The following is a 23,728-nucleotide window of genomic DNA, read 5'->3' on the forward strand; positions in this document are numbered from 1 at the left end:
AACCGTGCTCTCGGATGCAGTAACTTCAGGCGAGTTTGAAAACCACTTACTCAATTCAAACCCAGCGTTTTGAAGAACCTGAGTTACTTCAGACTTAATTGTCTTTAGCTCCTCCACGCAACCAGCACCCGTTAACATGTCGTCGACGTAAAAGTCAGACCCAATAACTTTAGCAGCTCGAGGGAATGTATTTTTCGCGGATTCACTCAACCTCTTCAAACACCTTATGGCCAGAAATGGGGCTGGTGCAGTGCCATAAGTAACGGTGTTGAGCTTGCACAATTTTAAGGACTCAGACGGGTCTTTTCTCCACACTATCAACTGGTATCGTCGATCTGCTTCATTTACCATCACTTGACGATACATTTTTTTATGTCGGAGTAAAGCTCTTCCTGAATTGTTGGACCCACCATCAACAACTCATTTAAACACTTCTGTGTGGCTGTCTTGCAGGACGCATCAAAAACGACTCGTAGTTTGGTCGTTGTACTTTGAGGCCGTAAGACACACTGGTGGGGTATAACGTAGTGTGGAGAAGCAAGAACGTCATTGCTTGCAGGGGACATATGGCCTAGGGATTCGTATTTTTCCATAAATTCCAAATACATTTTCTTTAACTTCGGATCTCGAGATAATCTTCTCTCGAGCGACAGAAATCGGCGTTTGGCTATCTCGAATGAGTTGCCCAAAACGCTTGGATCCGACTTAAATGGAAGTCTGACTTCGAATCGTCCTGAAGGCAGTATTCTTGTAGTCTTCCGATAATGTTCCTCACATAGCTCTTGTTCTGGCGACAACATCTTTTTAGAAGAAGGAACTTCTTCCAACAACCAGAATTTTTTCAAGTTTTTGTCTATTGACTCTAATATTCCTTCTTGGCATTTCAGAATAGAGACCGGCTGTTGAGGGGCTGAGGAATTTACCAGATATTTTCCCGATACTATCCACCCAAGGAGAGTTTTTTGAAGGATGGGATGGTTCGGACCTTGTTTTATTTGGCCAACGGACAACAGTTCCAAAAATGACTCAGCTCCAATTAGCATATCTATTCGCTGAGGTTTGTAAAAATATGGGTCTGCTAATGGCCAGTTCTTTGGTAGGGTCCAATCTTTCACGTTCATTGACTGGTCAGGGTGAAATTGTTTTCAAAACCCAAAAGTCAAACGGAAACTCGCTACCATTGACTCTCGACTTCACCACGGTGTGTATCTTTTTCTTTACTTGTGAATTAGTTTGATCAATTCCAAGCAAGTTGATGCACGATTCCTCCCTACGGATCTGTAAGCGTTGAGCAAGATCTTCTGTAATAAAATTCATTTGTGACCCTGAGTCAAGCTCGGGCCAATATGTGATCACCATTTTTTGTTCGAACGCTTACGATCGACGTTGCTAACAAAACCTTTTCTACAGACGACGCATGCAAAGCAAGTGAAGTAGAAGGGCCATCATTCGTTAACGCTGGAGGAGGATTTTTTGTGGGTGGTGGTAACGCTAAGTTATTTTCAGTCACTGTAAATCGGTGCAGAAGTTTATGGTGCGATCTTGAACAGATTTGACACCTGGTCGGTTTGCACTTCGCTAAGGTGTGACCTTTTCGCAGACAATTCAAACATAGGGAGGCTGACTTAACAAACTCAAACCTTTGCATTACAGCAAGGCGAGCGAACGGACTGCACTGGGCCAAAAAATGGTTGTTAGCATTACAATAACTGCAAGCTGGTTTGGCGTTGGTAGAAGAACAAGCCAACGAAGTTCTATTCAGTTGCTTGCTGAACTCAGTTTTTTCTTGTTTTGAGTTGCCAGTCTCTTCAGCGGACAGATGTTGGTATCTACGATTTAGTATTTTTCGAAATCGGACCACAGCGGCAATTCCTCATAATCCAGTGACTCTTCCCATTTTTGCTTGGTCACTGGATCCACTCTACTCAAAACTAAATGGATAATCATTGAGTTTGCAATTTTTGTATCATCACCGATGGATAATAGTGATCCATAAATTGATGACACAGTGTCGATGAGACCCCTTAACGACGACGCAGACGGCTGGGAAATTTTCGGAAGGCTAAACAGTTGACTTATTTGGTTCGCAAAGATGGGACATTCGTAATTACTCTCGGTGACTTGGAATGCCTTGATAGTTCCTAAGGCTTCACCAGAGAGGCAAGAAATTAAGTGATTAAATTTCTCAATAACAGGAATGTTTACATCTTTGTCAACTAATGTCTCGAATAGACTTATGAAATTTTTGAAATCCGAATAATTTCCACTGAATTTTGGCAATGCCAAACTGGGAAGTCGAGCTCGAGTTGGGGCTGCAGAAATTGCAGTAGCTGGACGGGAGTCTTCAGCTGAATTAAAGGCATTACGTAAAGACATAATCCTTGCCTTGGTAGTTATTCCTAATTCTTCCAACTCGGCTCCGAAATCATAAAATTCATCTATTTCCTCGATCTGGTCCTGCAACTCATTTGCTTTAGAAATTGCCTCATCTAAAACCTAAAGCCTGCACTCTAGCTCGGTTTTGTTTAGAGGAAGTGATCCATCTTCCAAACGTTCCTCCAACCGGCGAATGCTTTTAAATTTGACATTTAATCTTCTCTTTAAGTCTATAAGAGTTGTGGAATTAAGTTTTTGTTTAGTACTTTCCATTATAAAAAATTTGTTTTTTCAATACAAAAACGAAAACAATGCAAATTTAAGATTTAATAATTTATTTAAATTTTTTGTTAAAGTAATTTAATAAATTTATATAAATTTTTTATTAATTTTAAATATTAATATCTGTTGAGCCAAGCAGACAAGGGCGAAGCTGCTAAATAAGTCACATATGTTATAAATCTGAGTAGCAGCGGCGAGTTATCGGCAGTTCTGGTTTTTGTTTACATCTCCCCGTTCGCATGCGCTTTGCTGGTATTTGTAGCGCATGCGCTTTGGGGAGCTTTTTTGGAGAGCTGCTGCACACCAGCAAATCGTGCATTTGTGTGCGTTCGTATTGCTAAGTTCGTATTGCTAAGCTTGGGTACTTGTATTATTGTATTGATTGGAACAGCTGCAAGTTGGGTTAGAGTTGAACCCTCGAGAAATAAAAATATTGAAATTGCCTTGATAATTGAACTGTGGAATTTAATTCGTTTGGCCGCTATTAAAAACCATTAATAGCTCAACATTATGGTGACCCCGACGTGATTATCATCCGTTCAATTAACGCGATCAGCATTAAAAGTGCCACTAAAACACCGTTGTTGGTTTTGTTGTCGCATTTTAATTTAATTGGCATCTTAATTGGAATAATTCAATGGAATCTGGAGCTGAAGCCACTGCATCTGCTGCGTCAAGCCGTGAAAGGATGCTGCGGAGACGCGCAGAGGTAACATGCCAGGAAATGGAGGTACTGCATCGGAAGGTCAAGGCTGCGATGCAAACTGAAGATTCAACCATTCTGACCCTCGAGTCTATGGAGAAGCGTCTGCGCGACCGTTTCACCACGCTGCAGGAGGAATTGGAGGAGCTAAATTACAGCGAGATCGGGAGCGATTTATATTGGCGATTCTCTCAGCTGGCTACAGACGTGCACGTTGACATCCAGGTGGAGGTGGCCAAGCGTTCTATGCGGGTTGCTGCTCACTCTACGCTGTTAGATGCTACCAATGGTGCTGGGATTTCAAACGCTCCATATAGGCCTGCTCCCTCATTGCCCCCGTTGCCAATGCCAACATTTAGCGGCGGCTATGCTGAGTGGCCGGATTTCTGCGCCCTATTTAGGACAACAATTGACAGCCACCCGCACTTGACCAACATGGAGAAGCTCAGGTGGCTCATTTCCTGCCTGCGGGACTCAGCCCTGGAGACTGTGAGGGCGCTTGAGATTACCGACGCGAACTATGAGGTTGCCCTCGACCTTTTGCGCAACCGTTTCAGCAACCGTCGCTTAACCAGTCTCACATCAACGAGATCTTGCAGTTAAGGACGGTTGAGCCAGGATCCGTTGCTACTCTTCGAGAATTATCCGACCGATTTAATGGACATATGCGGGCCCTTATGAGTTCCGGGACGTCGGCTGAAATTCAAGGGTGCCTCCTCATCCAGATCATCTTTCAAAAGCTGGACCCTGCCACAAAGGCCAAATGGGAAGACTCGCTGGCAGGAAACACTGATGATAGCCTGCCAACTTGGGAATCTATGGCTCGGTTTCTGGAGCAAAGGTGCCGTACCCTGGAGACGGTGGATTTGGCCTTAGCTCCGCATTTGTCAGCGAATCAAGCGGGCCGTCGTAGGCCATTTAACAACCGATCCTGCATGCTCCTGAATGCTCCGCCTGCTTCGTGTGCCCTGTGCGGCAACCTGGCACACGCTGTGCCTTCTTGCCCAAGGTTTCTCGCCTTGTCAGTTGAGGAACGATACGATGAGGTTCGACGTCTTGCCCTCTGCTTTGTGTGCCTCAAGTCTGATCATTTAGCCCGCGGATGCTCATCCTCCCGCTGCCCAACTTGCCATCGCCGACACCATGCGCTATTGCATCCTTGCGAGCGTTTAGCCAGCGCCACTTCCGTTCCTGCTTCTGGATCGAATCCGGCCAATGTAGCAGGGGTTGCGACCTCTCAGGCTCCTCCTGCTAATGCTCTTATTGCACAGGATCGCAGCGCTGAAATAGTGTTCTTGCCCACCGCCAACATTCTCGTCCGTGGCAGATCAGGAGCCTTTCTTCCTTGTCGAGCGCTACTTGACTCCGGCTCCCAAGTTCATCTCATCACATCCCGGCTGGCCAGCCAACTTCAGCTTCATCGGTCCAAATGCTCTGTAGCAGTGACTGGCCTTGGAGACGCTGAGTTTATTACGGATCGGGCATCGGTTAAAGTTTGCCTGAAGTCTCGCCTATCCACGTATTCCGTTTACATTGAGGCAATTGTGGCGTCTCACATCATAGAGCGTCAACCTGGCCTGAACTTAGATGTGTCCAATTGGAAGGTTCCCGCCAATGTGGTGCTAGCTGACCCGGACTTCCACAGAGCTCAGCGTGTGGATCTGCTGATTGGAGCAAGCCTGTTTTTTGATCTGCTCTCAGTCGGGCAAATCCAGCTAGGAGACGGTCTGCCTCTGTTGCAGAAGACACGTTTTGGATGGGTAGTTTCTGGAGGAGGTTGCACCCCGGGAAACCCTCGCTTGGCCGCATCATGTAAGATGATTTCTGCTGACTCAGCAACCTCGTTTGACGATCGCCTCGATTATCTTCTCCGCCAATTCTGGGAAGTGGATGCCTGCACTGCGCCTATCGTTCAGGCCACTAAGGAGGAGCTCGATTGCGAGGCCCACTTCGTCATGCACCACGTCCGCCTTGAATCAGGTGCCTATTCCGTTCGCCTGCCAATCAAGCACAGTGTGGATCTGTTAGGGGAATCCTACGCACAGGCTTTGCGGCGGTTCCATTCACTTGAGCGCAAGCTGGATCGTCATCCGAATTTAAGGACCCAATATTCGTCTTTCATCAAGGAATACTTGGATCTGGGTCACATGTCTCTGGTGCCGCAGGAATTGCGAGGTAAGTGCCAGTATTTCCTTCCCCACCACTGCGTCCTGAAGGAAGAAAGTTCCACCACTAAGCTGAGAGTTGTGTTCGATGGTTCGGCTGCTACGGCTTCCGGCTATTCCCTCAATGATGTCCTGATGTCCGGCCCCGTGATTCAGCCTAAGCTTTTTCATACATTGCTTCGGTTTCGGTCCCACCTTGTAGCTTTGACTGGGGACATTTGCAAGATGTACCGCTGCGTAAGGGTCTTTCCGGATGATAGTTTGCTGCAGTGCATCCACTGGAGAGATTCTATCCACGATGACGTGAAGGTTTTTAAGCTCGACACCGTGACGTATGGCACAAAGCCAGCGTCTTTTTTATCTATTCGCTCAATGCACCAGCTGGCTAAGGATGAAGGTGCCGGTTTTCCCGTTGGCTCTCGTGTTGTCCTCCAGGATTTTTATGTGGACGACCTTATATCTGGTGCCCCAACGAAGACTGAAGCGCTTGAGATAATAGCTCAGACATCGAGCCTGTTGAACAAGGGTCAGTTTCAATTAAGGAAATGGTGCTCCAACATCCCAGAGGTTTTGGAAGGCGTGCCCGAAAGTGATAGAGAGTCTTACTTGAAATTTGACGACGGCAGTCCGTTCACAAAGACTCTTGGATTAGCATGGGATCCTTCAGCTGACCTGCTGCTTTTTTCCTTTGAAGCTCTTCAGCCCACCGCCAAACCCACCAGGAGATCTATACTATCTTCCGTCGCTCGGTTTTATGACCCAATGGGCTTGGTAGGTCCTGTAGTCACCAGGGCAAAGATCCTGTTGCAGAAGCTGTGCCGAGAAAATTTGTCATGGGATGAAAGCCTTCCTCAATCCCTTCTCTCCGAGTGGTTACAGTTCTGTTCCAGTTTTGACCAAATTCAGCGAATTAAGTTTCCTCGGTTAGTCATTCCCTGTCAAGAAAGGCTGGAGGTCCACGGATTTTGCGACGCTAGTTTAGATGCGTATGGAGCGTGCGTGTATGTATTGTCAGGTTCTGATTGTCGGCTGTTATGCTCAAAGAGTCGAGTGGCACCCATTAAAACTCAGACAATACCGAAGCTAGAGTTATGTGGAGCTGAGTTGCTAGCAAGACTAATGGCTGAAGTTGCTGATCTTGGGACATATAAAGGAGATTATTATTGTTGGTGTGACTCCTTGGTTGCCCTATCCTGGATTCAAGATGAACCTGCTCGATTTAACGTGTTTGTTTCTAATCGCGTTTCTTCCATTCAGGAGCTCACCAAGGCAATGAAATGGCTTTATGTTCCTACTGCCGTCAACCCAGCCGATCTACTGTCCAGAGGTTCTTTTCCCACTGAGCTATTAAACTCCCAGCTTTGGTCCCAAGGCCCTCCATTTCTTCGTGGTTCCAAGGATGATTGGCCCATTGCTGTTGTGGCCGAAAAGGCAGCCATCGAACTTCGCGCCAGGACTTTATTGGCTACGGCTCCACCCAGGGATATCGCCGCATTGTCAAAGTTTGCCAACTCGTTTCCCTCCCTACAGAGAGTGTTCGCCTACGTCTTCAAGTTTTGCCGCCGCATCCGTCACGAAGGGATTTCTGTTCAGGATCTCAAAGGAGGAACCCATCTACTGTTGCGCGCCGTCCAGCTTGCCGAGTTTAAGGAAGAGATAAGCTTACTAAAGTCACGCAGATTGGTTCCGCCCTCAAACCCTCTGGCCTCGCTTGCTCCCTTTGTGGATAATGATGGTTTGCTTCGTGTTGACGGGCGATTGCGGAACTCTGCGTTGGATTTTGACGGACGTCATCCGATCATCCTTCCCAGAGGCCATCCCGTCACTTCGGCCATAGTGACTCACTTTCACGAGAAGAACCTGCATTCTGGTCCTCGGGCACTAGTGGCGAAAATCCGTTCTCAATACTGGCCCATTGGGGGGAGGAAGACCGTTTCAAGGGTTGTGAACAAATGCATACGTTGTTTTCGCGCAAAGCCTCGTCTACTGGAGCATGTTATGGCCGATCTTCCGACCGAGAGAGTTGCAGGATTCCAATGTTTTGATGTCACTGGTGTGGATTTTTGCGGACCGTTTTTCTACAAGGCAGAGACTCGGAATAAGGGCCCTATTAAATGTTATGTAAGCGTATTCATCTGCTTCAGTACGAAGGCAATCCATTTGGAGTTAGTTAAGGACCTTTCCACCGCTTCGTTTCTGAGCGCCCTCCAACGGTTTATTTGTACGCGACGTAAACCCAGACAGATATGGTCGGATAATGCCACCAACTTTGTGGGTGCCAAGAATGAGCTTATGGAGTTGAAGCAAAGATTCCTCAGCCAGGAGCACCAGGCTTCTCTGCACGATTTTTGCCTGTCTGAGTCTATCGAGTGGCGATTTATTCCTCCACGCTCTCCTCATTTTGGTGGTCTATGGGAAGCAGCAGTGAAAACGGCTAAGCACCATCTTTATCGTGCAGTTGGTCCCGCAGTTCTTGGCTTTGAAGAATTAAGGACTTTGTTGTGCCGCATCGCCTCAATTATTAATTCTTGTGTCGATTTCAGAGAATCCTGCGGATCTAGATGTCCTGACGCCGGCTCATTTTTTAAATGGCGGACCGCCTTCAACATTCATCGAGCCGGACCTTACTGCGCTAAACTTTAATCGGCTGGATGGGTGGCAGAGAGTCTCCTTCCTGCAGCAGGTTTTCTGGGCTCGTTGGAAGGAGGAGTACCTTACGCTGTTGCAGCAGCGTTCCAAATGGCGCACCCCTGGCCCTGTAATTGCTGTTGGAGACATAGTCCTGGTGAAGGATGAAAATCTACCTCCAATGAAGTGGCCTCTGGCCAGGATACTGGAGCTGGTTCCTGGGCGTGACGGAGTGCACCGTGTGGCCGTTCTCAAAACAGCGGTGGGAGTGACTAAGCGTGCGGTGTCACGGCTGTGTCTGCTGCCTGTCAAGGATTCGGTTGAAGATTCAGTCTTCAACGGGGGGAGGATGTTGAGCCAAGCAGACAAGGGCGAAGCTGCTAAATAAGTCACATATGTTATAAATCTGAGTAGCAGCGGCGGGTTATCGGCAGTTCTGGTTTTTGTTTACATCTCCCCGTTCGCATGCGCTTTGCTGGTATTTGTAGCGCATGCGCTTTGGGGAGCTTTTTTGGAGAGCTGCTGCACACCAGCAAATCGTGCATTTGTGTGCGTTCGTATTGCTAAGTTCGTATTGCTAAGCTTGGGTACTTGTATTATTGTATTGATTGGAACAGCTGCAAGTTGGGTTAGAGTTGAACCCTCGAGAAATAAAAATATTGAAATTGCCTTGAAAATTGAACTGTGGAATTTAACTCGTTTGGCCGCTATTAAAAACCATTAATAGCTCAACAATATCAAAAATTTACTAAAATAAATAACTTTTAGAAAATTTATTTAAAAATTTATTGAATTTAATTCAACAACAAGAAAATGCGAAAACGAAAATAATTAATTAATCTTATTTAAATATAATAAATAATTTAACCAAAAAAAAATCTAAATTGATTAATTAATTGATAACGAATTATTGATAGTCGAGGCACAGAGTATCCAAAAAAAATAGTTGGTCGCCAATGACGCCGAAAGCAATATGCACGACCAAATTGTAGGGGAGCGCGTCACTTGGCGGACCGTTAAACTATAGGCGCCAAAAAGTGCATATACATACATACAGCAGCGGATCACGGTGGGAAACGAAAACGAGAATATTATCACTGCATATATATGTATGTATACCAAATATGTATATATGCACCTTTATTTATCTGTAATAAATAAATAATTTTTGGCTGCACTTTAGTATTTATTTGGAAGATTTTTAAATTCGTGAACGAGGGGTAGGGGGCGACAGTGATTGCAAATAATATAAATATTTTCTTTTTTATTTTATCCACAGGCAGTACGTTTAGGTTAGCACATATATTTATAATTAAATTTTTAGAATTTGTATATATGTTGTTATTTATTTTTGCTCTACTATTTTTTCTACGTACGTATGCGCCAAGAATTGAAAGGAGGGTGCAATATTCCAGCACAAGACGGATTTTAATTTGTCTTATCTCAACTTTCAATTTTTTGCACAAATACCTGGGGTTCTGCTTTCGGATCCTTTAATCCCGCGGCCACTTTCCTTTGACAATCGATGCAGGTGCAGGGCATGGGGACGACAAATCCTTCCAGTAGCAGCTCGATTGGAGAAGTTTGTTTCGCGACGCGGAGAATTCTTTAATTTGTGTTTTTTTTTTTAATTCACCACCACAACCGTCGCGAGCAACTTTTTTTTTGAATATAAGTATGTTATATATATTGTTTATATATGTATTGTGTCACTGTCACTATTTTTTGTTGCTTTTTTATTTAATTATGTTCACTACAGTCCATCCGGGGGCGCCAAAATGTTAACTGAGATTAGTTTATCTCGTCACGAAAAACCGAAAGACAAAAAAAGGTGGCTGTAAAAATTAATTAATGCAACTACGGAAAATACGTGCACTCGGTTCAACTATATAAATTCGATTATATTTTTACCAAAAGAACTTAAGCCTAGCTTATCTATTGCGGCGAAGCGGGGCGAATTCACGAGAAAGCGCAAAAAAAAGCCTGCAGCGGAGTCGCAATTGCAACCAAATGCCAGCTGCAGCAGCGTAAGCCTGCTTCGCGTTCTGCATATTGATAAAGTTAGCGATATATCAGGCTTACAACAGGCGGCGAAGCAGAGCCTCGATAATGGTGGCGCAAATTCTTGCTAACATAGATATGGCTGAGAACGTCAAATTTTGAAAAAAAGGGGAGTAGTTAACAACGCAACGGTGATCTAAGCTAAGAGCACTTACGACGGGCGCTGGGGTCGGAGATGTATTGATTTTTGGATTCCAACGACTCTGTTTGATGTTAAGTTAGTTTGAATATTGTAATTCACTGGTATGGATAGGTGGTCGAGATTTTCAATATAGGTTATTTGGAGTGAGATAATAGGATTTTTTATAAGTATAAGTAATAGGTTATGGTTGTTAGAATACTCTAACTGGACGATTTTGCATTGTCGGTATATTCTGCCTCAGATCTGGCTGACATGCGCATGTTCCTTGTTACACCGAAAACAATTGGTCTGTGAAGGAAAGCAGTCTGAAAAGGGTAGCTAGAGTTGGTGCGTCTTTGATATTGTTGATTGTTGGTTTTTTAAACTGAAACATATAGGTTTACATAAAGGGAACCATTATGTTGGTGTATTTTTTTCGAGATTAATTACATTATTCTGTTCGTCTTTTCTAGGGTTTTCTATAGCTTGCATTTCTTTTGCTTATCTCTATGATAATGGTCGCTTGCTGAGAGTTTTTATTCTGTCCAGTTTATGCCTCGTATTCCTCGTTTGCCGGATGCATCTTCTTATCAATTGATGTGAAGAACTAGCTGGTATTGAACAAGCAAAAGTAACGGCTATCAGGCTAAGGGAAACCCAGCAATGGAGCCACCTTAACAAGGGTCACTTCACCATTCTACTAAACGACCCCTTCATTCCCAGCAGTACAGACTTCTGTAGTCCCAGAGAGTATTCACAAACGCCCTTCCAGATCCTCATTCCAGATAGAGAGGACTAGGAGAACGCACTTAGCTTCCATACTGATGGTTTCAAACTAAACAATAAAGTAGGAGGAGGGATATACTCCGAACAACTAGACATTAAAGCCTCTTTTAGACTACCCAGTCACTGAAGCGTATTTCAAGCTGAACTGATAGCTATAAGGGAAGCACTAAAATACCTAAACGCACATTGGCGCGCATAGGCACCACTACACCACTCCAGGGAGAACTAGAGGGTACCGGTATACCTATAGCCTCTTACAAACTCCAACTTAGGGAACTGAGAACCCAAAAATGGTCTTCGGGTGGGTAATTTTTGGGTGATTAAAAATAGGACCGCCGAAAGATGGGGAAAGTCCAAACCCTCTAAAAAAACACCAAAGTTGTGGCATTTCCGATCGATCAGTTATATGGCAGCTATTGGATATAGTCGACCGATCCCGGCCGTTCCGTCTTTTATACTGCCTGCAAACAAAAGAAGGATGTGTGCAAAGTTTCAATTCAATAGCTTTAAAACTGAGAGACCCGTTTGCGTAGAAACGGGCAAACGGTTGGACAGACAGACAGACATGCTTATATCGACTCAGGAGGTGATCCTGATCAAGAATATACATACTTTATAGGGTTGGAGATGTCTCCTTCACTTCGTTGCATACTTTTGACCAAAATTATAAGTCCCTCTGCAAGGGTTATTAAAGTAAACAAAATCCAACTCATAATACAGATTTTTCTGCTAGGAAGTGATCAATATCAAATATCGAATATGCATAATTTCGAACTCCAGCATCAGCAGAAGGCCGGCCGAATTACTTTGCCTACTTTGTATTGACGTTCGAAGGGCTAAGCTTATTGATTTGTTTTTGTTTTTGGAACAAAATTTGACATGACGGCTAAAAAGTCGGTGACATGAATTTCAGTACTGCAGGGTTGTAATACATAGGTTCCTATCGACAACACCATGCCAAATATATGTAAAAAACATTTTTCTTTAATTTATAAATTCATACATCCTTTTCATGTTTATATACCCTCAAATTATAAGTTTTGTCAAAGGTGTGTTACGCAGTGAAAGAGACATCTCCTATCCTATATATATATTCTTGATGAATTAGAGTTTCTCAGTTTTAAAGCTATTTTGTATATAAAACTTTTCACAAATGGCCAGTCAAAAATCCAGAAAAACGCATAAGGCAAAAAATCAAAAACGAACCAACAAAACACATCGAAGTGAAAAATTATATTGCAAATTATCAAAAAGAATTTTATTTTGAAAATTCTCAGTCAAACGGTCAGAAAATAACCAGATTAAAAAACATTTTTCTTTAATTTATAAATTCAAACATCCTTTTCATGTTTTTATACCCTTAAATTATAAGTTTTGTCAAAGGTGTGTTACGCAGTGAAAGAGACATCTCCTATTCTATATATATATTCTTGATGAATTATAGTTTCTCACTTTTAATGCTATTTATATAAAACTTTTCACAAATGGCCAGTCAAAAATCCAGAAAAACGCATAAGGCAAAAAATCAAAATTATATATTATATGAGCCGATGTTAATATATCGTTCAGGTCTATAGCGTCTATAGGATCAATAAAATTTGGCAGAACCGATTATTTTGCCCAAAATAGAATCTGTACCAAGTCCCATTTTTCTAACTAAAAAACAATAAAGTTATGTCAATCCCGATCGTTCTATGACAGCTATACGATATAGTCGGCCGATCCTTATGAAATTTTGTAGATAAGATTCTTTGGCCAAATATAGCATGTGTGGCAAGTCCCAACCTTCTAACTTAAAAAGCACCAACTTTATGACATTTCCGATCAATCAGATATATGGCAACTATAGGATTTAGTAAGCCAATCCCGGCCGTTCCGACTCTTATCCTGCCTGCAAGGATGTGCCAAAGTTATGGCAGTTATATGGCAGCTATAGGATATAGTCGACCAATCCCGGCCGTTACGACTTATATACTATCTGCAAAGAAAAGAAGCATGTGTGCAAAGATTCAACTTGATATGATTGGAAATAAAATTTTAAATTTGAATTGTTTGTCCGTCGAGCGTTATATCGTCGAACTTGAACTCGCAGGAGTAACGTGGTTGGTCCCGACGTCAACAAATATTGAAGGTCTGGCTAATAAATTTCTGTCTTTTCCTATGGTCCGCTCTGAGTTAGGAGCGACTCGCTGAGGCCAGGATGAAGGGAGATATGTGGTATGAGAAGTTAAGGTCCTGCTACGGATGGCTGGAGTCGGGTGCGTGTTGATTGTGTACCGGTTAGAGGATTCTGCCTTTTGACGAAAGCAGCGCGCTGAAGACATTTGGGTGAGGGATCCTGCTGGTGGTCTTTCTGACGGCAGCAGCTCGCTGCGGATGTTTTTAGTACCGCTGTTATGGATACTAAGTAACGAACCTTGTTCTTTTTCTTAAAGTGTAGTTCCTATATAGTTTCTTACATTCTGACGTTTTATAAATATCCCCATTAATTCTGCTTGGCTCAGCCGACCGCTCGACCTCCCGTCGATCTCCGATTACCGTTCCGGGTTGGTGCCAATGCACACGCCCTCCCAAAGCTTGCGCCCAGCAAGACGTGTGGTCTTGGTGCCTGGCGTCGAATCGGCTCACGTGCTCCAGTTGCGAGGCCTGTGCTGTCGCTGTTGTTTGTCGTCGCTGCCCTCTTGTCGTCGCCGCTGCTCCTGTCGTTGGCGCCGCTCCTGTTTGCTGCTCCCATTGTCGCCGCTGCTCCTGACGCTGATCCTGTCGCTGCTCCTGCCGCTGATCCTACGCTCCGCAGGATCTATGGCTGACCAGAGGTTTTGGCGTCGCGTCTCCTTTAACTCCAGGTGATACGCTGTGCATACGCCCCAGCGCCTGGATCAGGATTCTATCGACTTTACTTGAGTGTCCCTGTTTGGTTGGGCTTGAGTTCCCGAGCTGGCTACCCCTCGCTTTATAGGATCACACCTGGTCTCAACGGTCAGGAATCGACAAGGCGTACGCCAGGCCGATCCGTCGCTATCGCTATGACACCAGGGAATAACCCAACTCGACTCGTTTTACCCTTGGGCTTCAGTTCCGCCGCGGATCCTTGATTGTTTTCCCACTTGCTCCTTGATTTCTACTCCTTCGCTGATTCGCGTACTGCCGCCGGACTTACCCACAGGGGGTCCTTAAGCTCGCTTTAAATCCCGCACCTGAGATTGTCGGACTTACCCACGGGGGATCCTTCAGCCTATACTCCTAATTCCTCCAAGGAAACTTTCCCGCTTGAATGTCAGAGTTACCCACGGGGGGGTAATTGTGTTAATTGTTATTGTGCAGGTCACCGGACTTTGGTCGGATATCCCCCCGCTCCCCCCCTTTGGGCATTCCAAATGCATTTCTGCACTTTCTAAACATAGCTGCGCTGTCGTAGGCCGCTTCGTTCCCCGCCGTCCCCGCTCTCTCCTATGACACTCGAGCGCGACCGCGGTGGCCCGCCCGGGACCGTTACGTTCCACGGTGATTCCCTCTTTCTTTCTTCCATGAGCGTAGCCGTTCTAGCTTGCCTGTCCCCCCGCTGTTGCCACCCCCTTGCCACCTGTCTTGGCATTCCTTTCTTGTTTAATTTAAATTCTAATTAAACTAAAATAATATAAATATAATGATGTATCGCTACGCTTTGTGCTGTGCCACATTTGGATGAGAAAATTATCAATCCAAAGTTCTGTTCTATTTTTTAACTTCTTTGCAGTTTCTTAACGTTCTGCCCATTTTGTTTAATACTTGTTTCCCTCTTGTAGTTCACTTACTATCATTTCTTTAACAACTCTCAGTATCATTTCTTTTGGTGCAGTGTTTAAAGATCCATATGGCTAAAGGTATATACATAATGTATTTATACATAGGTATAAATTCTTAAATTGTTTTATTATTGTGTCGTCCAGGAAGTAATCTAATCTTTTATGCGACCAAGACAGGGTTTAAAGAGTTGCTAGGTAGGTTTTGTAAAATCATCAATAAACTAGTCGCCGAAGCGAAAATCGTCCACTGCTAGGGATGTTCCGACCTTAGAGGCTGCTATTTTGCCTGATCAGCACTCACAAATGCAGCCATTTATATTTTGCCGCTTCAAGGGCAAGATCGAAGAAAAAAAATTGTTCATTATATCTATTATGGCCTCACTGCAAGGAATTGCTTGACCTAGTGAAGTAGATCTATCTCCGATAGCTTCCATTCAAGGAAACCCACCGTCCAGACTCCCGGAACATGTTGATGTCGCGGTATTGCCGACCGTGTTAACAAAACCTTTAAAATGTATTCCACATGTCAAAAACTTTTTTGTCTTAAAATGTCCTATACTTTTGAGAATGATCTTACATTATAGTCTTAGCATCACTTAGCATCACTTTCCCGTTATTCAATCCTTTTTTTACCCTCGCAGAGGGTATTATAATTTTGGTCAAAAGTGTGCAACGCAGTGAAGGAGGTTCTATAAATTATATATGTTCTTGATCAGGATCACCTCCTGTGGCGATATGAGCATGTCCGTCTGTCCGTCTGACCGTCTGTCCGTCTGTCTGTTTCTACGCAATCTAGTATCTCAGTTTTAGAGCTATCGAGTTGAAACTTTGTACACATCCTTCTTTCCTTCGCAGGCAGTATATAAGTCGGAACGGCCGGGATCGGTCGACTATATCCTATAGCTGCCATATAACTGATTGATCGGAAATGCCATAACTTTGGTCGAATTTCATAAGGATCGGCTGACTATATCCTATAGCTGCCATATAACTGATGGGTGATGCTGATTTATGGGAAATGCTATAACTTCGTTGTTTTTCAAGTTAGAAGGATGGGAGTTTCAATGGGGGTTCTTCTTTGGGCAAAATAATTCGATATGCCAAATTTCATAAGGATCGGTGAACTATATACGATCCGCTTTATATCTTATAATATAAGATGCGTGGCGCCACCTAGCGGACTGCGACTCAACTGCAAGGGTATATAAACTTCGGCTCCGCCCGAGGTTAGCTTTCCTTTCTTGTTTTTAAATAAAAATTGAATCGTTTTATTCTGTATTAACGAGACAACATTGATATGTGGCATGAAAGACAGAATTTTTGTAAGTTCTACCGAAAAAAGGCGTCCAAATCCGAAAAAGATGAATTAAAGGCGAAAATTAAAGTTTCTTGTTTAAAAAAATATAAGATCTATTTTTTTCCAAAAGCTACAACCAAAAACTATTGAAAAATGCGGGCAATTTCAAAATCGGTTTAATAAAACGCGTTTATAATTTTTCAAGCGCAAAAAATTTCTGAAAGAGTTTTTCAACAATAGAGACTTAAAAGTTAACACCCTAAAGGGTGTTAAAAATATTTCAAACACTGTTTAGTGTTATATTCGACCATATAAACAATTTATTTTTTTTCATTGTTTAGAATCAATGTTGATTGTGTAATGTGTTTGTTAACAAATTAATTTGAATTAAAATTATAACATATGTAAATAATGTTGGGCACAAATAATTTAAATTCACTTTCTGTTATTGTAGCCGTCCTTTCTGGTCTTTATATATTTTTTGGAGACAGACTATTATCAAAACCTAATATTTTCCCCTCCTTTATTATATATAATTAAATAAACTAAGCAAGGAAATCTAACTTCGGGCTGAGCCGATGTTGATATACCCTTGCAGTTAGGTAGCAGCTAATATTATTATATATGTACATATATATCGGATGGTATATAGTTGGCCGATGCCATCAATTTTACTATCACATAAATTTTCTAATACAAATTTTGGATACAAGCTATATAGGATATAGTCAGCCGATCCTTATGAGATTTGGAACATCGGATACGGTTGCCCAAAATGGAATCTGTCGAGCAAAGGGACGCACCAACTCTAGAGGAGGCTTTAGAGTTGTGTTCAAGCGATGGACCACGTCCATTCACACAAAATGAAGAAGCGCATCGGAATATACGTTCAACTTCTTAGGCAGAGAAGGCTCGTTATGGACCTCATAAAGGCCGCAAAGACGAAGCAGGATAAGAAGAACCTGGACGGCATTTGGAAAAATATTTTGCAATGCAATGCGTAATTTCTGTTAGGTTTTTATGATTCGAGCAAATGATCTAAAAAAATTTTTTTTAAAATGGTTAAAAAAAAAGAAGGAACTCCCCTTTAATGGGGCACTCAGGGAAACGTTTTAACATATAATTATAACACTAGTTTAGTTTCCAGAACAAGAAGGTACAGACTCGAAACTTCAGCACAATAGAAAGTAAATCTATAAGACGAATCAATTTCCTCTCTTTATCTTAAAGCGGACGGACGTGTTTTTTTGTGCGCACTGCGTTTTTATAAAATTTGTAATAAGCTTTCCATAAACAATCGGTGTTTATTTCTACACACATAAAAAAAAAATAAATAAACAAAATGCAATTCATAGATACGTATCGCTTCGCGTGCGCAGTGATATATTTGGAGGTAAAATAATAATTTGATTAATTTTCCTTCCAAACATAGCCATGCTCTGCTTCTTCATCTCTTACGGTGTTGCTTCTATTCTATTGCTTCTACTCTCGCTCAATAGCGATCTTATCTCTATTCTTTGCATTTTACTAACTCGCACTAACAGCTCTCTTTAATCTCCCCCTTTCGTTTTCCTGGTACAGTGGTACAAGGTTCAGCAATAATATTAATAAATTAATTATTAAATTTTTAATAAATTAATTATTTAATTTTTAATAATTATGGAATTTAAACAGGTCTGTGCGCTGAAGTCTTGTAATAAGACAATCTCCTCTTCCCAGCCTACCATCCACTGCTGGCTTTGTGAAAACGTCTTACATGCTAAAGGGTGCCGGGTTCACGTTTTCATCCGGGTTCAAAGGGTGCCTCAGTTTCGGATGAAATCTCACGTAGGTCTGGTCTCCACTTTTGCTGTGACGGTTGTCGTGCTGTTCAGGACGAAATGAGATCGTTCATGACGCAGATTAAAAGCGGATTCAAGGAGTTGATTAGTGGTTTTCGTAAAATTAATGACCAACTCTGTGCACTAGAGTTAAGTAGTCTTCAACTACTAAATGAGTCTCCAAAGAGTAAGAAATCCTCTTTTAGTGATGTGCTTGTGGCGAATAATCTTCAGCCGGCTCAGCCGACAACTACGCAGCCGCTTATATCTCTGGCCACCCCAAGGGCCAGACCTGAGAAAAATTCGGCTTCCGAATATCTCAGAATTAATGAGCAATTGTCCGACAGGGTAATCCGGACGTCCGGACCCCCGGTACGTACTGATGCCGCAGTATTAGTTACGGCGGCACCAAAACCCTTGCAGGTGATCCCACCATCGAAACACATTTTTGTTTTCCGGCTTGCCCCTGATACTTCGGAGATTGATATCTCGGCTTACATCAAAGCCAAAACAAAAGTCGACATAAAGGTGGTGGATATTACCAAATTTAAATATTTATACACCAGGCACACGCCACCTTTAAAATACGTGTGCCCTTGCAGATGTTCAAGACGATTTGTTCCGCCAGCTTATGGCCAGAGAACATTTTCGTCCAAGAACATCAGCTAAGTACGGTGAAAAAAAGATAACCAAACCTCTGGGTGTAAAACTCCCACATGTTACGGCCACTGATAAAACTTCCACCTCATCTTCTTCAATTTCAAAAAACTAATGTCTTACCTACTACTACTCTTATATAAAAAACTCTGCGAAGGGGAGGAGGTGTTAATTTCTGTAGACTCAAAACTCGCTTCTGAAGAGGTAAAATCACAAAAGTTTGGTGACATTGAATTCCTTTGCATCAAAATCACTTTGTCCGATCAATCTTTATATGTTACCTGTTCTTACATTTTCCGCTATTCGTTTAGTTTTCGATCGTCTGTCTGATGGTGACCAGCTGATAGCTCTGGGTGACTTTAATATCGCAGAACTTATGTGGTCAAATGTTGAAAATTCACCGTCTTTACAGCTTAACTCCCACCACGACTTCCCTGTGGGCATGTTTGACATGTCACTCGGGCAAATTAACCACGTTAGAAATTCTTTAGGTCGGCTGTTGGACTTATGTTTCGTTTCTGATCCTGATGGAATTACTCCTTCCAGAACTTTGCCCCTTTCTAACCCTGAGGATCCATATCATCCCACTCTTGAGGTTTCAGTCGAAAATAATTCCTTAATTGACCTTAAGTCTACACTTAAATCTCATAAAGTTCGTTTCGTTCGTATATTTTTCGACGCTTGCGTGCCGTGGGAATATTTGTCTGCTTCAACGAATCCGCCTTGGTATACAAGGCAACTTATAAATTTAAAGAATATTATGAGTATACTTTTAAATAAACATAGATTATCTGGCTGTACAGTTAGTTATTCAAGATACTTAGTAGCTCGGTCCAAATTCACCGTGTATAACGCAGAATGTTATAGGAGTTATATTCGCCGCTGCAGGATTCACTTTACACAGAATCCGAAGCAGTTTTATAACTTTGTAAACAATAAGCGTAAACATGTATCTTTTCCTCCACGGCTTACGTTCGAGAACTCGAAGACTGATCAGGCAATGGCCAATCTCTTTGCACAGTTTTTTCAAACTACGTATACACCTAGCAGCAGTTCAGCGCAGACTTACACTTATAATATCCAATCAGCCAACCTTATATTTTGCCCATCTTTCGATCAAAGTGATGTGTTATCGGATCTTCTTAAGGTCAAGCCCGTGTAATCGCCACGCCCTGATGGAGTACCAGGCTGTGTTCTGAAGAACTGCGCCGAGGCTCTATGCAAACCGCTCGTTAAACTCTTTAATCTATCGCTGGAATCTTCGATCTTTCCCCTTATGTGGAAGGAATCTTTCATTATTCCGCTGCATAAAAAAAGGAAAAAATCCGACGCTGAAAATTATAGAGGCATCTCTAAATTGTCAGCAATTCCTAAGCTTTTTGAAAAACTTATCACTCCACATTTGCAACACCTATGTAGTTCAATAATAACTCCGTGCCAGCATGGCTTCATGAAGCGCCGCTCCACCACTACCAACTTATTGGAGCTAACATCTTTTATTACGGATGGGTTCCGGAATGGCTTACAAACAGACGTCATTTACACTGACTTCAGTAAAGCATTTGACTCTGTTAACCATTCGCTTCTGACAAGAAAACTCAGTCATTTGGGATTCCCAACTGATCTTCTTATTTGGATTTCGAGCTACTTATCTGGGAGAACCCAACGTGTCTTCTTTAAAGATGTTACCTCGCGTTTAGTCCGCGCCACATCTGGGGTGCCCCAAGGAAGTCATTTTTGACCCCTACTTTTTACTGTTTATTAACGACTTGCCTCTTGCCTTAACTAATTCACTTGTACAAATGTACGCTGATCACGTTAAGCTATGCGTTCAGTATAAATTCACTAGTGCCCAGTCTAGACTTCAAACCGATTTGGATAAACTTCAAAATTGGTGTTCAGCAAATAACCAAAAGCTTAATGGATCGAAGTGAAATCTCATGTCATTTTATCGATCTGGTCCTCACCAGGCTATGTACTTTCTCTATGGGAACGCCTTAGAACGATTAACTCAGGTTAACGACCTAGGTGTCCTATTAGATTTGAGACTTAAATTTACCGACCATATATCTACCATGGTTAATAAAGCTATGCTTGGTTTTATTAAAAGATGGTCAAAAGAATTTAATGACCCATACATAACTAAAACGTTATATACATCACTGGTCCGTCCGATTCTTGAGTATGGATCGTGTGTCTGGAGTCCTCAATATGGAGTACACCAAGATCACATTGAATCTGAACAAAAAAACTTCCTTACTTTCCGCTCTTAGGGGACTTAATTGGGATGCAAATCTTTACCTCCCCTCTTATCGTAGTAGACTTTTACTAATCAACTTACCATCATTAACAAACCGTAGAACAAACCGTGCTGGGTGTTATGTTTCTATATAATCTTATTTATGGAAATGTAGACAGCCAGCATTTACTAACACGCGTAAATTTTAACGTTCCTAGTAGAAGGACTAGAAACTTTCATCCTGTACTCCTCAGCCATTGTAGTTCGACATATGCCCAACACGATCCATTCAGGGTATTATGTTCGCACTACAATCTTGTTACTTTGCTCCACTAACAATCTTAAATCGCTTATATTAACCGCCTTATTTGTGCAACACTCTCCCTCGTGATATCTTTCCCCTTTTCGCTTAATCTATTTCGGATCTATTCCCGCGATTCGAGCTGTACGTTACGCGGCAGCGTCCCTCGGTCGGTTGGACGGGAGGTGGGCTCTACGTATGCAGTGGAAACCGCGCGAAAAAAAAAGAAAAAAAATCAGAGGTCCAAAGGGCCTATATTAAAGATATTTCGCACGCTGTTCCAGAATTCGACGGAAAAAAATGAATATTCCAAGATTTGTTACTGCGATTAAATTAGTTAATCTTATTAAAGGGACATATGAACCTAAAGAAAAAGACGTCATTAAATCCAAAGTCCAAAACGAAACCACAACCGGAGAAATTATTACAAAATTGATTGATTATTACAAGACACGATTGTTGGGGAAACGTCCGATGTTCGACAAAAATGGCAAACGTTTTCCAAAAAGGAAAAACAGCCACCCAATTATATCAAAAGATATACAATGACGACGGCGTAGCTGGCGACGTCTCTGCTAGTGCAACCGCGCAGTATTTAGATTTATAAGTAAATCGTTTTAGATATAAGAATGAACAAATTATTCAATAAACAACAATCAAACGCAAGACATGTGGACCTTTCATTAGGTCCTTTTATTGGTAACCCATTATTGGGATGATCTTTCCACAACCCATTGCATCCAGAAGTGATGGTTTTTTATCATCCTATTAGTTTCGGTACTCTTTTCAGTAACTCGTTGGGTGTTAGTGGAGCCTCCATGTCCAAACGGAAAGTTCGTTGGTAGGTGAGAATTGAGTACATTTCCCTCCCTGATCAACCGGTTCAGGTTCCTCACACAATCCTCACACTGTGTTCCAGTTTCACAGTGTTCCTCTGCCGCGTCCCTAGCACGGCCGCTTGAAGTTTCATTATCCTTATCCGGAGCACATTGCGTTTTGAAACAAACGAAATATGCCTGCACGTAGTCGTTAGCATAGGTGGCCCGCAATTTCGCCGTCGCACCGAACGTCGATTGGCTGGAGTCAACGAAAACGGTAACTTATTTCTTGCCGCCAGCGCTCGAATGCTATAGCTAGCTCGCCTGGCATCGGTTCATCCCACGTGACTCCTCTTGGCGAGGTAGAACAAAATCTACACAAATCGAAATCGGTATTATCATGTGTCTTTCATGTGTGGTTCTAGACCCCAAAACACGTAGGTTCCATCATTTGCCAATGTTACCAGAAGTGACCTTTCCCTGCTCAGGTCTTCGTGCATACCCCTTCCTAACGTAGTTATCCAAAACACCATTGTAGGCTCGCGAAAAGTTCGTGTCGCAAAACATTTACCTTTTGTTATTGCAGAGTCGCTGTAGTGCCATGCTATAACTTTCTGGCAGTCTTACCTCGTCATATTTTTTTAGCAGCCCAGTTTGGTATCGTTGGCTTATTCGCTTAGTCATCCCTCCAAGATGCCCACAGCTGTTCATCTTCATTAGCTACGACCGGGAGTGAAGTTATTAATTTCGAAATAATCGCTGATCATCTCCAGTACGTCATTCTAAGTAACGGCTAGAAAGCACTATCTCTTCAGCAGACGACTAACTTGACGTCTCACTGGTCACTATACTACCCATCCATGCTTATAAGATGCTGCGTATGGACACTCTGTGCCAAAGCTCCTGGTATGCAGGACTATTCCCAAGAGACCGTTAACTAGTAATATATTGATAAATGGCACCGCTTTATTTGAATTTTGCTTTAAACTTACTTGAATGCGCCCTGCCTTTCTCAAGACTGTTGCATGGGACATGGAAATTTTACACGCAGTTGGATCTGCTGACTGGGCATCCGTTTACGTTGACCACGTTGATTGATAACGTTCAGCTGTAGTCTGCGTCTGCTCCGTAGCTCCCTTTTGCGGTCAAGGTCGGACTGTTGTGACCGTCAGAGGGCACCAAGTAGTGATTTTTCCGATATTTATCGATATCGTCTACAAAATCCGCTTTTTCAAAAGAACGAGACAGCGTCTCGGGAACTATATTCTGCGATCCCCTTCGGTTTTTAGTTTTAAAGATGTACCGTTGTAATTTGAGTGGCGAACGGGCCAATCTACCACTTAGATCGGACTGGTTTATTAACCTCCGTAAACTGACATGATCAGTAACGACTTTGAAAGGATGTTCCTCAATGTATATCTGAAACTTTAATATTATAAAAAAAGCCAAAGACTCAATTTCGGCTACGGTATAATTATGCTGTGGTTTGTTTAATTTCTTAGACATGTATGAAATTGGTCTCTCAATGTTGTTGTCATTATACTGTGTGAGTATCGCTCCTATTTCATGAGAAGATGTGTTACATAAGACAATGAAAGGATTTTCATTATTGGGGTGTATTAAAAGAGGTGCGGAAAACAGCATATAACATATATAATGCATAACATAATATTCCAATATATAATACCA

General features: G+C 42.5%; 1 protein-coding gene across 8 annotated transcripts in view; it reads right to left on the bottom strand.

Annotated features, from left to right (window-relative positions):
- The window catches only part of LOC6495015 (ran-binding protein 16), a 454,675-nt gene that overhangs the window by 186,496 nt on the left and 244,451 nt on the right, over positions 1-23,728 (bottom strand). The window contains exon 15 of one of the 8 annotated variants that reach the window (XM_044717379.1): positions 16,506-18,070. The exons of 6 other annotated variants lie outside the window; for them this stretch is intronic. In XM_044717379.1, coding sequence (XP_044573314.1) covers positions 18,028-18,070 — 43 coding nt within the window. In that variant the 3' untranslated portion in view covers positions 16,506-18,027. Of the gene's footprint in view, positions 1-16,505; positions 18,071-23,382; positions 23,459-23,728 lie in introns of those variants that run through there. One more of the 8 variants, XM_044717378.1, reaches the window with a different exon arrangement.

Source organism: Drosophila ananassae, chromosome XR, assembly GCF_017639315.1.
Source record: "Drosophila ananassae strain 14024-0371.13 chromosome XR, ASM1763931v2, whole genome shotgun sequence".
Lineage (NCBI taxonomy): Eukaryota > Metazoa > Arthropoda > Insecta > Diptera > Drosophilidae > Drosophila > Drosophila ananassae.